Below are 24,296 nucleotides of genomic sequence, written 5' to 3' on the forward strand. Positions count from 1 at the left end.
TTAACAACTTTGAAGAAAAAGCGAAATCAGCTTGAAAACCTTGCAGAACTATGCTGCGCTGAAAAACTCGCCCACGAGCGAGGCATTGACGTCAATGGGCTTCCCTTCTGTGAGACGTTTTCACACAGGTCAGCAACTACTTCCCGTTGAGAGAAGTTGGACTTGTGTTACTCGCTTTCTTCGGCGGCGATTTTTGCACCAGTGCATCAGCGATCGGGTTGACCGTCTGCTGCACGGCATCGAGAAAGGAGTGATCTGTTTGCAGCAGCCGTGCCAGGTTGCCTGGAGCCTCAGTGAATCGCGAGGACAGCCAGACGTCGGCGCACTCGGTGGCAGGTGGCCATTGCGCCAGTAAAGAATGCCAATGGCTCGACCCAGTAGGTCACAATTTTTTTCTTGCATGTTCCTTTCCTGTAGCCCTATTTGCAGATCGGTGCATAGGTTTGGTTTGATTATGTTTCTAACTCAAATCTCTGTTTTGCACAACGCGTGGATATCTACCGATTTCAAGTTGTGTGCAGTTGAAAATCTGTCGCTATAGTGTTGTTGAGGATCGAGGACTTCTTCCATTGCAGGAGTTACGCGCCCCTTGCCCACAAAAGGGGTAAAGTTCGATGAACGCGATTCTTGCGGTACTTTTGATTCCTAGTTTTGAATGGAACGCTCGAGCGCTGTCGAGGGCTTAGTAACATCACTCTGTCCTTTAATCTTGTTCGCTTCAGTGAATAATATTTCTGTTTATGCTTGTTTGGTCTGTGCTGTGCACCCCAACATCGTTGCGGGCACACGATAAGCCTTATTTATTCTTTTTACATAACGACAGTGTTTGGAAAGCATGCAAATCGAAAATAACGCACTTGTCCACAGAGTGCAAAAAAGTGCATAGCTGTGGCTAATTATACAGGTAGGCAGGCAGGACGGAACCGATCAACATGTCATTTTCATACGGGCCAGTAATGATTGTTCTCTTACGTAAGATGAGCACCAGTTTTCATTGATATGCGCGGCATGCAGGCGGCGGTCACATAGAGAAAATGTTAACAACTTGAGAACGTTACTCGGCGTGTTTGCTGTCAATGGGAAAGTTCTCTGCTCTGTGTAACTGCGGGGTTAGTCAAGTTCAGTTTAACTAAATGTTTTAACATTGACGTGGAGTCGAGACGAGGGTGGTGGTGGTGTGTGTGTAGAGCGATTCAGATAAAACTATACTAGACCGATCTTCATGAAATTTCACATGAGAGTTTCTGGGTATGATATCCCCAGAACTGTTTTTCATTTTTTCGATAAATGTCATTGATGACGTCATATCCGGCTTTTTGCAAAGTTGAGGCAGCACTGTCACGCCCTCATTATTTTCTCAATCAAATTCAGTGATTGAAGTTTTGGTCAAGCAATCTTCGACGAAGTGCGGACAATGGGATTGCATTTCAGCTCCGCAGCGTAAACATTAGTTAACTAGTTTGCTAATTAAAGTTGTCATTAAATTCGAGTTTTCACTTACAGATTTATAAATGATTGCATCGTAATCTTCAATTTCTCCTGAATTCAAAAATATATACATATGTTATGTTTACTCTAAAAATGTGCTCAGAATCACAGAACATAGGATACGTAAGTACTGCGTTCGCACGCTACGCGGAGACGAGCGTGACCCGTGTCCGTCTTTGGGTGTGGTTTGTCGAGACTATCTAGTCTCGGCGATGACTGTTTGTTGGTGTTAATCTGTTACTTTGATGCCGATAGCTTGACTAAATGTTTTTATATATATTGCTTCACGTGATTTGTTTCCTTTACTATTATATATTTTTTACGCACTGGTATAGTTCATGACTCGAACTAACGATAATATCAAATAATTATTTGCATGGTGCGCAGGTGAACATTTTCAAATCGTGCCCTTAGAATTTGGAGTGGTAGAAAATAGGGCTTGCATACAACTTACTGGTCATAACAGAAGTAGCAGTCACACATTTCTTAAAGTGTTTATGGATCTTCTTGGTTGTTGTTGACACATGGTTCTAGGAAAATGTAAAATGTCAGTGCTAGCTAAGGAGAGAACCGGGTCATCGTCAGTGCTGAAAATGATTCAACAGCTTTACAAAATCAACATTGGTCTCTAGCCAAGACAGTGGGGACACAAAGGAAACCAATATTAAAGCTGTTATGAATTTCAGCTAGTCTGTCACCGTTGGTTCTTACTTGGCAGTAGACTACATAATTTAACTGACATCAGCAACGAATTGCAGAACAGTGCTGGCGCTAAGTCGGAAACCCACAGCTATACTGAACCAGAAGTAGCGCACACAGGTTACAAAGAAAACATTGCAAAGTTGATGGGAAGTTTCAGTCAGGTTGTCAGGGGTAAATTTTAATGACGTCAGTCAGCAACGTCGTACAGAATAGTGGCAATGCTGATCCTTGTGCTTCTCGGAAGTATTTTGAGCATTCAGTTGCAAGTGCTAAGAAGTAAGGTGAAATGTAGGCGCCCGCATACGCTTGTTCAGATTTGAAACATCCTTTTCCACAACAGACAAACATGCCCTAAAAATAAACTGGCCAAGAATAACTGTGGCTTTTTCGCATATATATATATATTTTACCAGAATGTGTCTCGGGATGTATATAGATCCTACACCATGGAGAGTGTAGGATGATTTTGTATACTCAATACACATGTTCAACACGCACACACACACACACACACAAATCAACCGATTTTACCAGAATGTGTCTCGGAATGTATATATAGATCCTACACCATGGAGATTTTGTATACTCAATACACATGTTCAAAGGACCAAAATGTGGAAGCCAAATAAATGCAAGTATGCACACATGTTTTCAGGGGAACAGAGATAGAAATAAAACACGCGCGATGGTATTACTTGCACGCCCGCCTATATATGAAGAAAGACTCCTTATATTTGCGTGATCGGTTGGATCCGAGGTTATTCTTCTTCTGCGTTCGTGGGCTGAAACTCCCACGTACACTCGTGTTTTTTTGCACGAGTGGAAGTTTACGTGTATGACCGTTTATTACCCCGCCATTTAGGCAGCCATACGCCGTCTTCGGAGGAAGCATGCTGGGTATTTTCGTGTTTCTATAACCCACCGAACTCTGACATGGATTACAGGATCTTTTTCGTGCGCACTTGGTCTTGTGCTTGCGTGTGCACACGGGGGTGTTCGGACACCGAGGAGAGTCTGCACACAAAGTCAGTTGACTCTGAGAAATAAATCTCTCGCCGAACGTGGGGACGAACTCACGCTGACAGCGGCCAACTCGATACAAATCCAGCGCGCTACCGACTGAGCTACATCCCCGCCCGATCCGAGGTTATCATCATCGGGGATTTTTTTTACACGACTCATCAAATAGCTGATGTGGGGAAGGGGGGGGGGGGTCGAGGGAGAGAGACAGCTCCTTCTCAGTGTTGCATTTTGAGCCTGCTTTTGAGTGGTTTATTGAGGCTGTCCATCGGTATTGCCGGGCCGAACACCGTGTGTTTTGCAGTTTAAAGTAAAAAATCGATCTTACTCTTAAGTTTGTTGACGTAAGAAATCCAATGACAGCAGTCTGTATGCACACACACACATGACACACACACACACACACGGCACACACATGACACACACACACATGACACACACATGACACACACACACACACACATACACACACACACAGAGAGGAATTTTGTTTTATTATTAAAAACATATCTGGACGCCGTGTGTGTGTGAGAGAGAGAGAGGGGGGGGGGGGGGAAAGAGAAATAAACCCAACACGTGCACCAACTTGTGGTGAACCATAGGGCAAGGCGATTGGGAGGGGGAGGGGGGGGGGCTTTGCTGAACATTACCACAGATAGTTTTGGAGCATTAAGTCGTTTTAGGAGTTTTTTTGTTTGTTTGTTTGCTTAACGCCCAGCCGACCACGAAGGGCCATATCAGGGCGGTGCTGCTTTGACATATAACGTGCGCCACTAGGCCAGAAAATGTCCAGCAATATCGGTCGTAAAAAGGAGGGGTCTTTATTGGGAGTTTGAGAGGTACAATATTTTTTACAGGGGTGGCAACTGTTGGGCAGTTCAGTCTTGAAAGTTGTGTCCGTTATCCTATTTTTGTTCCCATTTGATGTGCATATGGATAAGCATGATGCACGTGCATACACCAGCGCACAGACGGATGATTGACCCCGGGTAACTTGAAGGTCAGTGTCTGTAACCTGGGACAGGAACAGTTTCTTCTCAGACATCAAAGTAAAACTTGCTCATTGGCAAGTATGGGTCATTGACCCGAGTTCTCAGTTGGTGAGCACACACTCACAGAATACGTACACAGCAATTCATTATTGAGTTTTCGTTATAACTGCCCCTACCCAACCCCTCCCATCCCCTTTCTCTCCCCCCTCCCCCCCCTACTTTGAGGGCAGTCCTTCAATTGTGACAGCCATAGGTGAGAAGATGACAGCCGTGGGCCTTAGGACTTTCACGCACTACTGACTACAGACTACCACCCCTGACTCTTGATGCGGGACTAATGGCGTGCGTGTTCCGCGTGTGCTGCGTAATTACGAACTTTGACACTCACTGGTTAAAAGGAGTCAAAGTCGTTATTGGCCCTAAGTTAGTATGTTGGTCGTCGTCGTTCTTGGGAGGTTAGTTACAGTGTGAAAAGCATCCGTGCCGAGAAATTCGGTCGGCAAAAGGAGGGGGTCGTTCTTGGGAGAGGTCGTTACGGGAGGTTCCACTGTAATAAGCCATTCCATTGGTTAAAGACTAGAAGAAGGGGGGATAAGGGATTAAAACCTTCCAACCGCAGCTGACACGCTTCTATGATCTCTCACTATCAGTATTAAAGGAAATCACACCCACTTCACACTTCTCCAAACCAGTCAGGGGTGCAGAGACAGTCGGGTGTCAGATTGCATAATACTACCCCTGCCACTTCCAAGTTCTAAGGGATTAAGAAAATTGCTTCACCCGAAAGGGAGACTGCAGCTGGACACGGCTGTTGCTCACCAATAAGCTTACTTTTTGTTAACATATGATGAATAGACACCTAACACAAACTGATCGACAACAAAGACTAACTGGACAATGACAATAACTTTACTCTATAATTGGTGACACTGAGTTCACCCTGTCACACATTATCTTATCATACTGCGGCAATCTGGAAAGTAATCAGCGGCTGGGATTTAAAATTTAAAACTTGTAAGTGCAACCAGGAGAATAATGACGGGGAGCTTTCACTATCATGCAAGAGCAGCACGGTTTTACATTGATCGTGGGGCATAATTAGTGACTTATCACCAGTGTCACTGCACGCGGCCCGCCCGCCCGGCAAAGCTGCAGAGCTTGCGGGAAAGATCATCCGGCTTCGTCCTTTATCAGCGGTTGAGCTTTCCCTTTTAAACACGTTTTTCGTTTAAAGTTTCGATAACTTGTGCAAGCTGGGAAGACAGTGCCTGGGCGTTTGATCTACTTATATGCAGAAATATATCCATGACCGTTGTCATATAAATGTTGTGGGGAGGGGGGGGGGCATACTAAATAGATGATGCCGGCTAAGGGGGGGGGGGGGGGGGAGGGGGGCATATTAAATAGATCATGGGCAAACATGTTTCAGACGCTGTACGTTTAACAAACAACAACACCCACACAAATCCTTTAATTCCTGGCATTCACTGATTTATTTACGCATTTTTTCTCTTTTAATTGCAAATTCAAATCGGGTTCGCAGACTGAGATTCAATCGGAGGCGAAAAGCGTCACTGTCAGTGCAATACACACGCGATTGCCCCCCCCCCCCCCCCCCCCCCCCCCCCTCCAAAAGAAAAATTAAATAAAAGGGAGAGAGAAAAAAATCAAAATCAAATTAATAAACAAATGGAAACATCATTGGCTGTTGCTGCGGCTCATCATTAGCCTCAGCCTGCTGCGGTCGCCCTTTTCCGCTCGCTTTTGGTCACCCACTCTCGGTTGGGGCTTTCACGCTTTATCTGTCCGCAGAAGTAAATCGGGCGGCAGTGGCTGGCGCGGGCTGTCACTGTGTCGTGAGCATGCCGACGTCGCGTGCCTTTCTGCCAGGCATTTGAGGTCAACCGACGGCGAGGGAAACCCCTCGTGCGCGCGTCACCCGATCGTGCGTGGTTCAGTCTGGCTCCTCCCTCTCCTTGTGCGTTCGCTCTGCTCGCCGTTCTGCAGCAGATTTTCGTGCACGGGTTCGATCGGAGGTACATATGCAACGAGACAGCCAGTGTTTTCGGGTGGTTATGACTTTCTGGTGAACAAAACGGACTCGAGATTGTCATTTGGGAGGGTCAGTTGGTGCTTACAGCAGACACGACACGGGAACTTTGTCGCGAGTCTGGGATTCCCCTCTCGGAGTGGTTAGTCATCCCGCGACCAATGAAACTCCGTCGTGACTGCTGAGTCACCGCCGGGCATGAATGAGTGCGCGCCATGAAGCCCGCAGTCAGCCAATCAGCGTCGTCGAGCGCATAAGGATATGACCGCTTGGTCAACGTGTGTTGTGGAGACTTTTGAGTAAACAGCACGAGCTTCTGGGAAATAGTTTCAGGGATGTGTGTAACTGTTCATCGACTAAATTACCCAGCTGATTCAGTGCCGCATCGTGTGTGAAGTGGACGCCTGTGGTGCACGGATTTACTGAACTGTTACCTGTGCCTTAATGCGGTCAGTGATTGGACTGTCCTCACTGCTACCTTTTGACTTGGCTCAATGCAAGAAATCACTAACGACCCACTTTTGAGAAAGGCGAAGCAGGGACGAAAGCCGAATATGAAACGTGAGTGGAAAGCTTGATTCTGGTTTTCAATCATGATGTGTAATAGTCCCGTGACTGGAATCGTGGCGGTAGGCCAACCGCCTCGCCTAGCGATGTCTTTTCTCATGGTTTCTGGTGTGTGCGCGATGGATGGCAACAAGTGCCGATCGCGTGCAAGCAAACTGCGCTTTGTAATTTTTGCAGCACTTGACCCCTCGCCAGGTCTCCGATTGTCACTGGTGTCACGCTTTTATTGTTCTCGGTGCTACTTCTTTTGTTGAGGGCTATCATGATGTAGACTCTTGTCGTTAACATTTTGGTTTCGGGTGCGCAGAACGTTAGCCCCTGACGCAAAAAAATAGGGCAGTTTTCTTTTCACTTCTTTGGGTGTAGCCGGGAGTACTGTCTTTTAAAAGTTTTCGGTGACGAATCATGAATCATTGGCTACAACCACTTGCAAACCTACAAACATGTTGCAATGATCGCCGTGCGTGAAAGATTGTGATGATCTTAATATTGCATCGCTGGATAGCGGGTTCTCAGTCTCACACGATCACGCAGGTGACCATGTGTGGAGCACCGAGGTGACTTGTCTTTGTGCTCCAAATACAATGACCTGTCGAGGGCACGGCCCTTGCCTTTGTCATGTGGGTTCACACCATGAGGTCAGTTCTCTCTGACACGATGATTTCTCTCACTGTTTCTACATCTGTCTCACAAGTCTCCCCGTGGTACTGCTTGAAACACCTACTTGTATACTGTACGGTTCAAACCCGCCCCCCCCCCTCCCCCCTCCATTGAAATCTGACCTCATTTCAGACCCTTTCACCTAATATTTGTTGTTAATGGCATCAGAAAATGTACCTCCTGATTTTCTAACATTTTTTTGGGGGGGGGGGGGGGGGTGGGCACTGTACTTTATTGAGCAATGATATTGCAATAGAGATAGTTAAATTATTGAATGTTACAATCTGCATTTTTTTCCCGTAAGTTTCCAGAAAAAATCTACAGTGGAACGGGGTTCCTGTGTATATGATTAGAGCAATGCACAATTTAGTAGATCTATGTATCTGGTGTAGTCGTTGACAATTTGCATGCATGAACATAAACCTGTGGTTTGCATGCGATAATTTGTGTTTACAGGTTGTCTAAAAGATTCTGTTGATGATTTTCACATACACATAACTTGACATGAGGGTACACCCTCACTTGTAAGTAACACTACACAGTAACAGGGAGGAAACTGAACAATGTTCAGGCCTTCAGACATTTTTTTGTACAATTCCATGGTCACATGCGTGTTAGCCTAATGGTAGTGCAGATAACCACATAAAGTTTTAACTTAAACAGCAAGTAAGCAAGCTTACCGCTACACTACCGTGCAAAAAGGCATTGTACAGTTACAAGTGCACTGCACTGCCTGCCTGGCCTACTGGTGAGAGTACAATGCATTGGCTGGCAGTGTAAAAGCAAAGGAGGGGGGAGGAGGTGAGAATCCCACTTGCTGAAGGCTGCAGCTGCTGAGAGTTTAGAGACTGGTGGTTACAGCAGAGATCTTCTACTGCTAGCCTACTACAGTGTGTGGGTAAATTTCGTGGGAGTGGCACCCATGAGGAAGCCAAAGGAAGAGGGAAGAGTTGTGTGTGGGGAAAGAATATGATCTGTGTGTGGGTGTGAAAAGTACCATTGAGAAATAGTTGAAAGCAGCAAACACTACACTACCCCTACTACCCTTACTACCCTTGCCTGGCCTATTGCACAAAACAGGACAAAGGTCACTGAAGGGTTGGGTATTTGAGGTATGCTTGAATGTCAGTTGTCACACCCCTCATGGTTAAAATTGTTGTTGGGTAGCTTAGTTTTCTGATCTGTACGGGTATTTGGCTTTTTAGTTGCCATTTACTTTTGAAGGCTGTGTGTCTTGTTGAGTTTAATCTTTATTTATGGTTGGTTCAAAGTATTTACTTCGGTACAGAATATCCTTGAGTTGACACTGCTACAGTGGTACCTGCGATGAAAGGACACCCTTGGGACCAGGTAAAAGTGTCCTTAAATTGCAGGTGGCCGGTCATGACAGGTATATTTTGGTAAAGATAATAGACAAAGGGCCTCCAGAAAGTGTCCTTTCATGGGAGGTGTCCACTCAACAGAGGGGCCTCACATCGCAGGTACAACTGTAATATGTGGTTTCATTGTTTGTGGTTGGGTCGCTGGATGAGACTTGAGAGGCGTTCTGCAGATGATATTGTGAATTTACATGCGTATATATCTGAGTAATTCTACAGGAGGTACTTTCTACAATGCAAAACATCACAGGCACATGAAATTGTTATTTTAAAAATTGATCATCAAAACCCCCTTAACTTTCTGAGCTGTCACAGCAAAATTCCCCTCAATCATTCTATGAGCCAGTAGTGGACACACACACACAACCCCCCAAACCAAACAAACACAGAAAAGGATGCCAATGTTGATGAGACATAATTAGGTCAAGTGGACACTGCATACATTTTCTTAAACCATGCTTTTCTTTCCCCTTCCCTTGTTGCTGTTTAGTGTTGGCTGGTATATATATATATTAACAGTATACCTGTAAAACTCACTGTGGATTTTTATCTCATTTGTTTGGTATTCTCAGATTCTTTGTAGCCGAATCCTTTACAGGAGCTGCCAGCTTGATACTGGAGACTGATGCATGCATTACAAAAAACATTACAAAAATGCAGGGTTGGAGTGCCATCATGACATATTTAGAAAATATGTGTGTCTGTTTGCATGTGTGTATACATGTGTCACAGAGTATGTGAGTTAATGTGTGTATATTTCTGGAGGACCAAAAACACTGTGACATGACTCAACCAGTCTATATGTGACCCAAGCCTGATGTAACTACAACAGAGATGGCCAAATAGTATGCCCGATCTCTAGGGGCGAGTACAAAATCCTCTGCGGGGCTAGCAGAAACCGCCTGGCAACTCGCCCAACTCGCCAGTAAAAATTCTGGTCAAATGCAACGCTTTTGGTTGTACATGTAATATCGAGTTTCAAAGCCATACTGCAGATACAGCAAATGGGGTATGTACCGGGCCAGTGAATTTTTTGGCGGGCTGGTGACTTTCTTGAAGTTGCTCACCCAGCTGGCGATTTAAATTTGTTAGATATGGCCATCCCTTTAACAACATACTGTGGTGTTTGTCAGGAGGGAGATAAAGCTAGTTTATTAACCACATTGCTCAACAGTGTAGTTTATTAACCACATTGCTCAACAGTGTAGTTTATTAACCACATTGCTCAACAGTGTAGTTTATTAACCACATTGCTCAACAGTGTAGTTTATTAACCACATTGCTCAACAGTGTAGTTTATTAACCACATTGCTCAACAGTGTAGTTTATTAACCACATTGCTCAACAGTGTAGTTTATTAACCACATTGCTCAACAGTGTAGTTTATTAAGGCCAAAAAAAAATAGGTGTGGTTACGGTAACATAGCCAAAAAAAATAGGGTAGGTAGGTAGGCAATCACTTTTTTTTTTTTAAACTTTTTTTTCTAATGTGTACAAATTAAACCTACCGTACTTTCCGGGTGACAAGGCGCTTTGTTATCTAAGACGCACCCCCTTCTTTTAAAAAAAAAATTGTAATCCAGTCACCCATTGGACGCAGGGGGCCAATAGGGCGCACCAAAATGACCCAGTTTTTGCCATGAGAGGTGGTTCCCCTGTCATATCTGAGAGAGGAAACACTTCCTGCATCGGGGTCAGTGACCGGTCAGTGACCAAAGGCATTGTGATAGCTGGGTGGCCTTGTTAAAAGACACGACCTTCTTCCCAGGGGTCAATGACCCAGTTTTTGCCATGAGAGGTGGTTCCCCTGTCATATCTGAGAGAGGAAACACTTCCTGCATCGGGGTCAGTGACCGGTCAGTGACCGAGTTTAAAAGAGTGGAAATCTGTGTGTGCGGCCAGATCAAAGGCAGGGCAGTACCTAGTAGCTGAAACATGCATTATCACAAGTTGTTTGACTGGTACTCAAGCGGTCTCTTTGATTTTTTTCGTATTTCATACACGGATTAGGCGCTTCGTTATACAAGACGCAGGGGTCGAACTCGAGGAAAAAAGTCGCGCCTTATGACCCGGAAAGTACGGTACTTGACAGGGAAATAAGTGTGCGACACGGGCGCTTTCGCTTTCATTGTGTTTTTTGCACTGGGTTTTTTTTTTTTTTTTTTTTTTTTTGACAAATGTAATAAAAAGTTATAGGATCGGCCCCTAAAAATAGGGTAGGTCGGGTTACCGTAACCACACCTATTTTTTTTTTAGGCCTAACCACATTGCTCAACAGTGTAGTTTATTAACCACATTGCTCAACAGTGTAGTGAATGCGTGCCCCTGTACACATTGCAAGGGATTGAATTCTGTACGTTGCATGACAAAACATCTTCTTTTCTTTTTCAGGGAAACATGTTCCGAAGGTCAACATCAACATCCTTGTACCGGAACCTGCTACCCCTCAGTACGTAATCTTTTCTTGCAGCTCTGTGCGTGTATCCAGTATGCGTGCATTTTTCTGTTACACATAACTTGACATGAGGGTACACCCTCACTTGTAAGTAACACTACACAGTAACAGGGAGGAAACTGAACAATGTTCAGGCCTTCAGACATTTTTTTGTACAATTCCATGGTCACATGCGTGTTAATGGTAGTGCAGATAACCACTGAGAGCGAGAGTGAAGTGAAACAAAACTCTATTTATAACTCTTGGAGCAGTTTTGTATGTGGGCTTTAAAAGAATTAAGTTATCTATGTATGAAAGATGGAACGGCAATGATTAAAAACATACATTATATTTATAATCATGAATTGGAAAAATGTGAATGCTGTGCGAATGATTAATGCTCTTCAACATGTGTGCTTAAAATTGACTAATACCAGTGCTTTGTGATGTTCACCCCTTTATCCTACCCTTGCAAACAATAAAATAGCAAACAAAATATTAACCAAATAGACTGAAACCTTACAACATTGGATTATAGTGTAGATTCTTCATACTGTGAATCAAGATTTTATGACTGTCAAGAGCATAGTGTTGTTGGGGTTTCATTTTCCCAGCTTTATGCTCAAGCAGATTCAGTTTTCTTTGAAGAGATAAAAGAAATACATGTAATTGATTTGTTTAACAACAGGCCCCCAGGTCATGGAATCAGCGACAAGACAACCATCACCATCGGCGACAAAACATTCGACTGTGATGCCAGTGATTTGCAGCCACGGCGGTACCTTGGTCGTGGAGCGTACGGAGTGGTGGAAGAGGTGGAACATATGCCTAGCAACACAATAATGGCAGTCAAAGTGAGTGAAAAAAAGTGCAGTACGAAATAGATATATATTATACATGTATCGTCGTCATCCTGGAATGCTGATGATTTTGGTACTTTAGACTAAGTAAATCATTCTCAATTAGAAATATTCTCTAAGATACGATGGACAATACATGATTTAACATTCTTTTATCTTTCTGTCCATATCAGGCACACACATTAACACTATTTCGTAATATTAATAATCAGTTTTGGCCTTCTGCTGAAAAGCTGTTTAACAATGAGTTACGTCAAAATTCCACGACGATGTTGATATATTAAATAATATTTATATTGCAATGCCTTTGGTGATCGTTTTACCTTTGAGGACCATTGGACCCCCCGCGGGTTAGGGGGAAGAATTTACCCGATGCTCCCCAGCATGTCGTAAGAGGCGACTAACGGATTCTGTTTCTCCTTTTACCCTTGTTAAGTGTTTCTTGTATAGAATATAGTCAATGTTTGTAAAGATTTTAGTCAAGCAGTATGTAAGAAATGTTAAGTCCTTTGTGCTGGAAACTTGCATTCTCCCAGTAAGGTAATATATTGTACTACGTTGCAAGCCCCTGGAGCAAATTTTTGATTAGTGCTTTTGTGAACAAGAAACAATTGACAAGTGGCTCTATCCCATCTCCCCCCTTTCCACGTCGCGATATAACCTTCATGGTTGAAAACGACGTTAAACACCAAATAAAGAAAGAGGACCATTGGTCATTCTTTTGAATGTGTGACTTGTCGCTACTAACAAATGTTCAATCCTGGGTTAAAAGTTTAAAGTATTTTAGATCTTGTGTATTTTAATCTACAGTATATGTAGTGCAGGTTCTTGTGCGCAGTGTTTGTTTGGCTGTCTGTTTGCAAGTTTCTGTGTCTATTTTTTTTACATGGTATTTGGTATGCATGCGAAACGTTTAAAAACCTGTTGGACATTGTTTCTTATTTTCCCCAGAGAATTATGGCCACAGTGAACAACTTGGAACAAAAGCGGCTGCTGATGGATCTTGACATCAACATGCGCAGCGGTTCATGTCCCTACACAGTTGAATTCTATGGTGCTCTCTTCAGAGAGGTCAGTTCTTTTCTGTATTCTGCTGTACAATGTTCCATTCCCCCTCCCCCACTGACCCACCCCCTCCTCCTAAGACTGTCAAAAGTCTGAAAAATCAGGTCTTTAAAGAGAGGGAGTCCAAAATGGAAGTCAATTTACAAACGTTACAAGCAAAAAATCTAAGCCAGCAGGGTTTCAAAGGGATGACGAAGAAAGCTTCCTGTCCTACAGGCACAATGTGATGCCCCTAAAGGACGAGCATAGAATAAGATAAGTCTTAAAGGAAAAAGTTTTGAAGTTTTTTTGGGGGGGGGGGGGGGGGTGGGGGGTGGGGGGGGGGCAAACATTGAGTCATCTGCAAGAGAAGCAATACATTTAAACTAGTGGAAGTCTGTTCATGCTAGAACATAGCTTGAACAGACCAGCAATGCCAAACATTGAAGACCGGTTGGTTTCTTGACGGCAAACTTGACTCTTTTCCTTTCTTCTTTATCTTTGTTCAGTTGTATTTCTTTAATCCATTTTAAGCAAATGTTGATTGCTACACACATATTTTGTGTTATTGATGATGCCTTAATACAAAACTAAACCAAGTACTATCTTACCAAATTAAACACATTAAATTCTCTTCCAAATAAAAACTTCTGATATCAAAAGCGAAGTAAAATTTGAAAAGATGGCAAGGACATGATAAGAAAAAGAATACTTTATTATCTCATAGAGAAATTCAGGGGTGGTACATAATAATACAAACAAGACATTGATTTTACATAAAACATATAGCACTATATAACATGGACATCTTTAAAGCACTGCGCTTATATATATCGCAGGAAATATACGGTTGTACATACAGAATTTTGAGAACGAATTTCGCCCCGGCGACTTTGTCATATCAGTCGCAGTGGTAGAAAATGACTGGTAAGGTCACCGCCAGGCTGTGGTAGAAAATGACTGGTAAGGTCACCGCCAGGCTGTGGTAGAAAATGACTGGTAAGGTCACCTCCAGGCTGTGGTAGAAAATGACTGGTAAGGTCACCGCCAGGCTGTGGTAGAAAATGACTGGTAAGGTCACCTCCAGGCTGTGGTAGAAAATGACTGGTAAGGTCACCGCCAGGCTGTGGTAGAAAATGACTGGTAAGGTCACCGCCAGGCTGTGGTAGAAAATGACTGGTAAGGTCACCGCCAGGCTGTGGTAGAAAATGACTGGTAAGGTCACCTCCAGGCTGTGGTAGAAAATGACTGGTAAGGTCACCGCCAGGCTGTGCATGCATCAGTATCGTATGTCATTAAGTTGTTCTTGTGCAATTCTCCTTACAGGGAGACGTTATGATCTGCATGGAGGTGATGGAAGCTTCCTTAGACCAACTGAACAAGAAGCTCAAGGCGAAAGGGGAAACCATTCCAGAGGATGTGTTAGCCTATATGGCATTGTCTGTAAGTTTCATCTATTGTCATTGTCAGCTTTACTGATCTGTCTTAATGTTAATGTAGAATTAAGAAAATGTAAGTACAGCTTCATGATTGTGGAGCATTGCTGGAAGTCTGGTGACATTTTTGTTACGTTGTTAAAAGTCTGAATCTTTCAAAACGATACAGAGAAATAATACGTATGAGCACAAGAAATGAGGAAAACACGACATCATAAGACTAAAGTCTCTTTGTGTTTGATAAATATACAGTTCTTGCACGAATGTCCAACATTTTAAGAACATAGAACCATTTTATTTAATAGTCTGCCAACACACGTTCTAGACTGCAAAACACTCTTGTTTGGAAATACTGATTTAACTATATCTTTGAACACGAAAATATTCTCTGTTGTACAAGACTATGTTATGTTAACTAATCGCTTCGGCTGATATTATATTAACTGTGCAATTGATGCAGCCAGGCATTCCCTCTCTCCCTCTCTCTCTCTCTCTCTTCATCTTTATTGTATAAAATATAATGAAAATATTATCAAGATAAGTGTTGAAGCTATGTATCACTTGTTCGCCATGTTTTGCTATCGGAATGTGTATTGATTATCATTTCAAGAACGTGTCCAGAAGCAATCTGCTTGTTAACGTTCTTAATGTTGTTATTGTTTGAAACGTGTGTATGAGAAATTGAATAAAACACGCTTAAACCAATGTTAGAAGAGGAGAGTATATATTTTGGTTGATTTAACACTTTCAGGTAAGCTAAGCTTGCACACACACACACACACACGTGCACACACACACACACATATATATATATACACGCACAACAACCTTCCCAGAAACCGTTAATACTGAATTTTATCTTATTATTTCTTCAGGTGGTGAAAGCCCTGCATTATTTGCACACAGAGTTGAAAGTGATACACCGAGATGTCAAACCTTCAAATATCCTCATCAACCAAAAGGGGCAGGTGAAAATCTGTGACTTCGGCATCAGCGGCTACTTGGTGGACTCCATTGCACGCACGAAAGAAGCTGGCTGTCGACCATACATGGCGGTAAGTTATGTTTGTGTGTTGCGGTTAAATAAGAATCAAAAGAATCCTTTAACTTGTTCAGGACGCCTTCTGTGTAGTGTGTGTAGCTATCGAACACAGGACCATCACACGTTCACAGGTACATGATTTTGTTTTGGAATTTAGCAAAAGTATAAAAAAAAAAAATGTATGCACCGAAAAAAATAAAAAAACAAGTCGCGTAAGGCGACATTACTACATTTAGTCGAGCTGTGGAACTCACAGAAGGCAGTGAAAGTGACGAGCCTGTTTAGCGCGGTAGCGGTTGCATTGTGCTGCATAGCACGCTTTACTGTACCTCTCTTCGTTTTAACTTTCTGAGCGTGTTTTTAATCCAAACATATATCTATATGTTTTTGGAATCAGGAACCGACAAGGAATAAGATGAAATTGTTTTTAAAACGATTTCGGAAATTTAATTTTAATCATAATTTTTATATTTTTAATTTTCAGAGCTTGTTTTTAATCCGAATATAACATATTTATATGTTTTTGGAATCAGAACATGATAAAGAATAAAATAAAAGTAATTTTGGATCATTTTATAAAAAAACCATTGGAGGGGCCAATCACTAGCAAGGGGTGTGCCAGAAACACGTGGACAGGAGCATGTCTGAATTTATTTGTCCCTGAAAAAGCAAGGGTATTCACTCTTTCTTCTTCTTCTTTTTCTGCGTTCGTGGGCTGAAACTCCCACATACACTCGTGTTTTTAGCACGAGTGGAATTTTACGTGTATGACCGTTTTTTACCCCGCCATTTAGGCAGCCATACGCCGTTTTCGGAGGAAGCATGCTGGGTATTTTCGCGTTTCTATAACCCACCGAACTCTGACATGGATTACAGGATCTTTTTCGTGCGCACTTGGTCTTGTGCTTGCGTGTACACACGGGGGTGTTCGGACACCGAGGAGAGTCTGCACACAAAGTTGACTCTGAGAAATAAATCTCTCGCCGAACGTGGGGACGAACTCACGCTGACAGCGGCCAACTGGATACAAATCCAGCGCGCTACCGACTGAGCTACATCCCCGCCCATTCTCTCTTTCACAACCTTTACAAACCTGACAGAGTTATTTTTGAACGTCGTCTACATGTATTTCTTTGCTGTTGTCAATGCCTTCAGAAGTTCAAACCTGACGGACTTTGCTTGTTGGCAGTCAGATATGGGGGAAGAACAGGACAGTGAAGACAGCACTGTTCCTTATCATTGTCATTGTTAACAGTCAATTTTTACTGTGGCATCCATTGCTGAAACCAAACTTTATTTATCAGTTTGTAAGTGTTTAAATTCTGTGAGGGTGTGAATGCGTGTCTCTAAATTTGACCCTTTTCTTTAATTTTTTCTGCAGCCTGAAAGAATCAACCCAGAGGCAGGGAATCAAGGATATGACATCAAGTCTGATGTTTGGAGCTTGGGTATAACCATGGTAAGCTGCTGTTTTCTCAATATTTTCATGAATTAACAAAATCTAAACAACAAGATGACTGGAACAAAATTGAAAAACAAAAGAAATCGGTACTTGCCAACACAAGGACAACACAGACAAGGACAGAGTCAAATTTTTGACTGTGGAGGCTTCTTCGGGACGACAAGAAGAAGACCAAGAAGCCTCCATAGGCGAAAATGTGACGGGCGCAGTGGCGTGGTAGTAAGACGTCGCCCTCCTAATCGGGAGGTCGTGAGTTCGAATCCCGGTCGCCGCTGCCGCCTGGTGGGTTAAGAGTGGAGATTTTTCCGATCTCCCAGGTCAACTTATGTGCAGACCTGCTAGTGACTTAACTCCCTTCGTGTGTACACGCAAGCACAAGATCAAGTGCGTACGGAAAAGAACCTGTAATCCATGTCAGAGTTCGGTGGGTTACAGAAACACGAAAATACCCAGCATGCCTCCCCCGAAATCGGCGTATGCTGCCTGAATGGCGGGGTAAAAACGGTCATACACGTAAAAATCCACTGGTGCTAAAAACATGAGTGAACGTGGGAGTCTAAGCCCATGAACGAAGAAGAAGAAGAAGAAGGTATATCTGTCTAATTTTGTAAAAAAAATTACTGTTACTTGGATTAATCTTTCACTGTTCCAAAGTTTACCATCGAGTTCTACATGGTTCATGTTTGTGTGTGTAAATCTGTTAGTGTGTATCTATCTATATCTATATACGGCTTGTGTGTGTCTGTCTGTGTGTTCGCTATGCACGGCCAAAGTTCTCGATGGATCTGGTTCAAATTTGGTGGGCATATTCAGGTAGACCCCCGGACACAATCTGGTCGATGAAAATTTTCAACACGTGCTCTCAGCGCGCAGCGCTGAACCGATTTTGGTTTTTATGGTTTTTCTGTACATCCATTCCCAGTAACTCTTCCTTATCTTCTCCAGTGTTTTGCGCGTTTATCTCCCTTCCTTCGTGTGGCGTCAATCGCGTATGATGCGCCACTCACCCGGCAAAGCCGGCGTACGGTGCACCACTCACCCGGAAAAGCCGGGTACCCGGCTTTGCCGGGTATTCGGTTCTACTTCTTCCCGGCGAAGCCGGTACCCGGCGAAGCGGGTAATCATCTAGTATATTTATATATGTGTTAACATCTAACTTCTGATTTGTCGGCTGCTGCCAGGCTTGTAATAGTGTGTTCTGGTCCCAAACTTAACAACCGATTAACTCAATTATTTGCAGATTGAACTGGCAACAAACGAGTTCCCATACAGTCGATGGCAGACACCGTTCGAACAAATCAAACAGGTTGTCATGGAGGATCCCCCACGATTGCCGCCAGGACGGTTTACACCCGAGTTTGAAGATTTTGTTGTACAGTGGTGAGTATAGAGATGAAAATCCAACTTCAATTATTGAAGCTGTGTTGTGGGATGGAGAAATAAGACAGTGTGGGTATGCCCACTGGGGAGTACAGTGGTGAGTGTTGTGGGATGGAGAAATAAGACTGTGTGGGTATGCCCACTGGGGAGTACAGTGGCGAGTGTTGTGGGATGGAGAAATAAGACAGTGTGGGTATGCCCACTGGGGAGTACAGTGGTGAGTGTTGTGGGATGGAGAAATAAGACTGTGTGGGTATGCCCACTGGGGAGTACAGTGGTGAGTGTTGTGGGATGGAGAAATAAGACAGTGTGGGTATGCCCGCTGGGGAGTACAGTGGTGAGTGTTGTGGGATGGAGAAATAAGACTGTGTGGGTATGCCCACGGGGGAGTACAGTGGTGAGTGTTGTGAGATGGAGAAATAAGACAGTGTGGGTATGCCCACTGGGGAGTACAGTGGTGAGTGTTGTGGGATGGAGAAATAAGACAGTGTGGGTATGCCCACTGGGGAGTACAGTGGTGAGTGTTGTGGGATGGAGAAATAAGACAGTGTGGGTATGCCCACTGGGGAGTACAGTGGTGAGTGTTGTGGGATGGAGAAATAAGACAGTGTGGGTATGCCCACTGGGGAGTACAGTGGTGAGTGTTGTGGGATGGAGAAATAAGACAGTGTGGGTATGCCCACTGGGGAGTACAGTGGTGAGTGTTGTGAGATGGAGAAATAAGACAGTGTGGGTATGCCCACTGGGGAGTACAGTGGTGAGTGTTGTGGGATGGAGAAATAAGACAGTGTGGGTATGCCCACTGGGGAGTACAGTGGTGAGTGTTGTGAGATGGAGAAATAAGACAGTGTGGGTATGCCCACTGGGGAGTACAGTGGTGAGTGTTGTGGGATGGAGAAATAAGACAGTGTGGGTATGCCCACTGGGGAGTACAGTGGAACCCAGTGGGGTCTTTAAAGGTGGGTTCCACTGTATCAGACTACACTCTTTGAAGTATAAATCTTCTAACAAGTTTGGGACCTTAATTTTTTTTTTTAAAGGAAAGAAGGATCTGTAGCCTTTAAACCATGCCTGCAATATGACAAATTGCTATATTGGTCGTCCATGTCTGAGAAACGAATAGAGAGTAAAATCATTGCAATCAGTTCACGACAATTGGTTCATTTTTCATAGACAGGGTTCCTGCCCTTGATTGAGTAGGTTACATTAATCACCGTGTTTTGATTCATTACTCTGAATTTGGAGTGGTGTCTTGCTGCTTTAGCAAAAGAAAAGATTTCTTATTCAACTCTTCAAAATACACGTTATTGGTATTTTTGACCAAAATATGACAGCTTACACAAATCAAAGCAGTCATTGCTCTCGGAGACCACGCTAGCGGTCGAGGTTAATGGCTGTCAACATCTGTGTCAAATGTCATGTTTTGGGAACAAAATACAGATAACATTTATGTATCAATCCATTTTAGTTGGAATTTCTGTTCTTTTTATTTGATTGAACATGCACTTTTTTGTAGTCAAGTTCAGGCACCTAAATATGAGTTTTGTGAGGTCAACACAGGGCTCAAAGAAGGGAACTCCAATGTTTAAATAATCCTTTGTTCCAGTTTACTGAAGGATTTCAAACTTCGACCCAACTACGTCCAGCTGCTGGAACACCCGTTCATCAAACGTGCCGAGACGACAGAGGTGGACATGACTGGCTACATCACCGGCGTCATAGAACGTCTCGGCCCTCTCAACGAAGGCATCCAATGAAGTGTGCCTGCTGTGTTAGGTTCTGTTCATCCATATGCTCGATCCAGGCATCTAGGGAAGCGTTTCATAACCTTGGGTCGTCTTGTGGTCAGCATGGGGTTTAAATTCATCTGAACGTATGACGTGTTGGCTTGAAGACTGGCTGTGCATTCACTGAAGTGAAGTATCATTCACTAGTGCTGAAGAGTGAACTGTCTGTCTATCCATGAGAATTGTGATCAGGAAGGGATTTTGTTATATATGTGATGTATCATACTGTATTACTATTAGCGGTACATGAGCCTTAACCCCCTTTGCACAGAAGCTGCTTTTGCTGTGCAGATAGGTAGATAATGGATTTACAATTCTCTGTGATGATTTTCTAGCAGATTCAGTGGGCAGGTTCCTTTGAGGAAGGGTCAGATTGAGATGGGGAGTTGATATTCTTTTAAACCTAGACAGAAAGAGTTTTTTAAATGCTGTTTAACACTACACCAGGCAGAGTGAAAGTGAAAGAGCTAGAACAAAGAGGATGGTTTTGTCTTTACTGCTTTCCCCACCCGTTGGTACAGTAGCTCCTTTGTTGACCTCTGGAAGACATTTATTTGTTCATGTGATTGACCACAGCAGACAATGTTTTGACATGGCCTGGGTTAGCTTCCTGCGTTAATGTAGCGTTTGTTTCTGCTACCCTTTTTTAACAGCTCGCTCATCATTCCATAAAATGCTGGGTGACGTTGATTGTGTATAGTGTTGTCATTTCTGAATTGAGTTCATCCACAAATATGTTTTTTTGTTTTGTTACAATGTTCTAGACATATCTATAATTTGTTTCCAACTCTCCTTCCCTGCTATTTAAAATTTTTGTAAAACAGTAGCGATGACTTTTTTCCCATGCCTTTCCTTTTATACACTGCATGTTGATCATGAATACAGTTGTTGAGCCTCCACATTGTTTATGAATCAGTAGCTAAGACAAATTGTGACTAATGATTGGGAGTTTTTAATTTGGCTCACATCTCTTGCCTTTTGTAGTAATGAACTTGTGTTTACACATCCAGATCAAGCAAAAAAAGAACTGTCAAAGAAAGTTATATTTTCCATTGCGTATAATGTTAATGGTTGAACATTTTAAATTTTTGTATCTGCACTTGAAAGTGGAAATGTAGATTTCGTAGTTTGCATGCAATTTGTCGCTCTCCAACTCCAATGACATTTTCATGTGATCAGAAACGTCCTTAATAATTGCTGAGATTTATGTCCCTCGTGCGCAAGGGATTGTTTTTATGATGGCAGATTTCCTTGTGCCTCTTTCACACACCTGTTTCTTGACGATTAGGATTTTTGTCCCCAGAAACACCGTTTTGATTGTAGATAGTATGAACATTATTGCTGCTATTGATACAAAGTTATATTTGACCATGTCAAGGATTATGTTCTCTGTCCCGCAGTGGGGCACTGCGGTTATGAAATTAAAGGCCCCTCCTGTTTTTGGAACCGCAGGAGCTTTCTAGTTTGCTGTTAGGTAGATTTTTGGTTCCTCTTTCCTGTCATGCTCTCTTTTTCTTCATGAATTCTTTTCTTTTTTCTGCCTTCTTGCTCATTCACCTGTATTTTTTCCAAAAATCTCTTCTCTTGCCGCTTGTCTCGCGATTCATGTATAGTTTAATCTGTTAGTGTTCTGATGTAAGTCCAGCAGTAGATAGGTTAAGCCTATTTTAACATACTGGAAACTGGTAATCTTCCAGTAGGTATTAATTTAGTTTTACTAAAGCCTGCTGGGACACAAGTAATGGGTTAGTGCATTTGTAAACAGGAATCGCTTGACAAGTGGCCCCCTTCATCCCCCCCTTCCTCGTCCTGATATGGCTCTGCGTAGTCGGCTGGACGTTAAGCAACAAATAAACAAACAAACAAATTATGTTCTCTGTCTGTGTCGAGTTTCTCTCTTGCATGACATCTTGTTTTCTCTCTCTCCTTGCAATGCATGGTAGTAGTTTTAGGCAATAACGTGTGTGTCCGGATGCTTGGAGTGGTAAGAGCGTGAGGCAGGGAGGAATCTTAACATTTTGACCATGCTCGTGGTGTGAAAATGTGACACAACCGTAGAGTGCCAGATCCCTGAAGCTTGAGAGGACAGATTTTTGTATGATGGGTGTGTGTGGTAAATTATTTTTTATGTACATACTGCAAATACTGTGTTGAAAAAGAATATTGAATGATTAACAATGCATTACAATGTACCTCAGAGAATCTTACATACATGGACTGGAAAAAAAATTGAAGGAAAGGATCATCTTGTTATCATTACTCTCCTGTTTGCTTTTGTTGTAATGTTATTTATTGCATGTCATTGACCCCACCTTATGGTGGTTGGAATTTGGCACTCCTTCGAGTAGCTTTTTGTTATCAAAGGGTGGTGTTGTCAGATTGTTGTTATCATAGGTTTGGACAAGGAGGGTATGTCAGTTCAGTTCCGATACCAATTTTTATGCCTTATTTACACATTAGATTATGACGTGAGTGTGATCTCACCGATAATGACTTGACAAAGGGGTTTTATGTCCTGAGAAACCTTTCTTTTCTCACAGTTAGGAAGTAGCAGGATTTGTGTAATTCCTGTATATGTGGTGGAATAACGTTATCATGCTGCAGAGTGAAGATGACTTGAACTTAGGCTGATTCATAAATTCATGCATTTTTTGTTCAGTGGTACGTTCATGATATTTTGTAGAAATGTGGGTTTGTCTGGAGCAGCTGGATGGTACGCACAAGTCAATACAGACAGTTTACCAGCTTTGCAAAACATTTCACTTGCCAATGTGGAGGTAGTATCACAGAAAGTGCCCCCCGCGGGTTAGGGGGAGTCCCATATTGGTTGGGACGAGAAAGAATTTACCCGATGCTCCCCAGCATGTCGTAAGAGGCGACTAACGGATTCTGTTTTTCCTTTTACCCTTGTTAAGTGTTTCTTGTTTAGAATATAGTCAATGTTTGTGAAGATTTTAGTCAAGCAGTATGTAAGAAATGTTAAGTCCTTTGTACTGGAAACTTGCATTCTCCCAGTAAGGTCATATATTGTACTACGTTGCAAGCCCCTGGAGCAATTTTTTGATTAGTGCTTTTGTGAACAAGAAACAATTGACAAGTGGCTCTATCCCATCCCCCCCTTCAGAAAGTGGAGTCAAGGGTAGAAATAATATTGGTTTTAATCTGTGTCGACATGCATGCTTTTGGCGAGGAATTTAGTATTTTAGATTTTTACCATAATCATTAGTGTCATTGAAAAAGTTTTAAGTGTGCGATCTTAATCATATATCTACTTGCAATCAGTCTGTTTTAAAATCCTTTTTTCCGCCTCTACAAAAAATATTAGTGACAGATTGCAGTGTGGCTTTGGTAGGCAGTGAAAGACGGGGGCAATGGCCTTGTGGGTAAGACACTGGCCTCCTAAGCGGAAGGTCATGGGTTCGAATCCTAGCCGCACCTGGCGGGGTAAAACGGTCATACAGGTAAAAGCCGTTGGAAGTTTAGCCCATGAACAGAGAAGGGCAGCGACTACTTTTTCTTTGAGCACTTCAACTCTGACAACTTCAGTTGTGGCAACGTCAACCCATTTTCTTTTATTCCTTTTATTATGGGATGTATTTGCTATCTCATTAATATAATGCTGAAAACGTGTTTGTTAAGATTGAACTGAATCATATAAGATGCAATGTTGATCACTTCAATTATGGCAATAAAGTGATTGGAAAACGGCCACACCTGTTGTTCTTACAATGTTTTGTGTATTTGTGTTGAGTAACGAGTTCCTGATGATACATAGCCTGCGGGCATGTTTCTTAGCGATTAATTAGAATCTTAAAGAAAATTGTTTGCAATAAGTCAAATGAATTTGTACAGAAAATATTAATACAATTTATTTCTGCTTTTACTGCTAAATTGGGTGTGGAATTTAGCACTGTGGTGAGGTATCAGATACATAGAGAATACTACATGGCTTGCTGTGTTGTACTAGATTTACACGAGTTGTTTTTTTTAAAT

The 24,296-nt window shown here is 42.7% G+C and overlaps 1 protein-coding gene across 2 annotated transcripts; it reads left to right on the forward strand.

Moving 5' to 3' along the window:
* The first annotated feature begins 126 nt into the window (after window positions 1-126).
* On the forward strand, window positions 127-24,012 carry LOC138960205 (dual specificity mitogen-activated protein kinase kinase 6-like). Of its 2 annotated transcripts, none has more exons than XM_070331984.1 (9): window positions 127-377; window positions 11,250-11,307; window positions 11,981-12,146; window positions 13,104-13,223; window positions 14,523-14,639; window positions 15,508-15,687; window positions 17,056-17,133; window positions 18,377-18,516; window positions 20,123-24,012. In XM_070331984.1, exons 1-9 carry the CDS (start codon window positions 359-361, stop codon window positions 20,271-20,273), a joined length of 1,029 nt encoding a protein of 342 aa, XP_070188085.1. In that variant the 5' UTR covers window positions 127-358; the 3' UTR covers window positions 20,274-24,012. The 2 variants fall into 2 exon arrangements, with proteins under 2 accessions (XP_070188085.1, XP_070188084.1); XM_070331983.1 differs by lacking the exon at window positions 127-377 and adding an exon at window positions 6,191-6,813.
* The last annotated feature ends 284 nt before the right edge of the window (window positions 24,013-24,296 follow it).

The sequence above is a fragment of the Littorina saxatilis genome, linkage group LG2 (genome assembly GCF_037325665.1).
Source record: "Littorina saxatilis isolate snail1 linkage group LG2, US_GU_Lsax_2.0, whole genome shotgun sequence".
NCBI lineage: Eukaryota > Metazoa > Mollusca > Gastropoda > Littorinimorpha > Littorinidae > Littorina > Littorina saxatilis.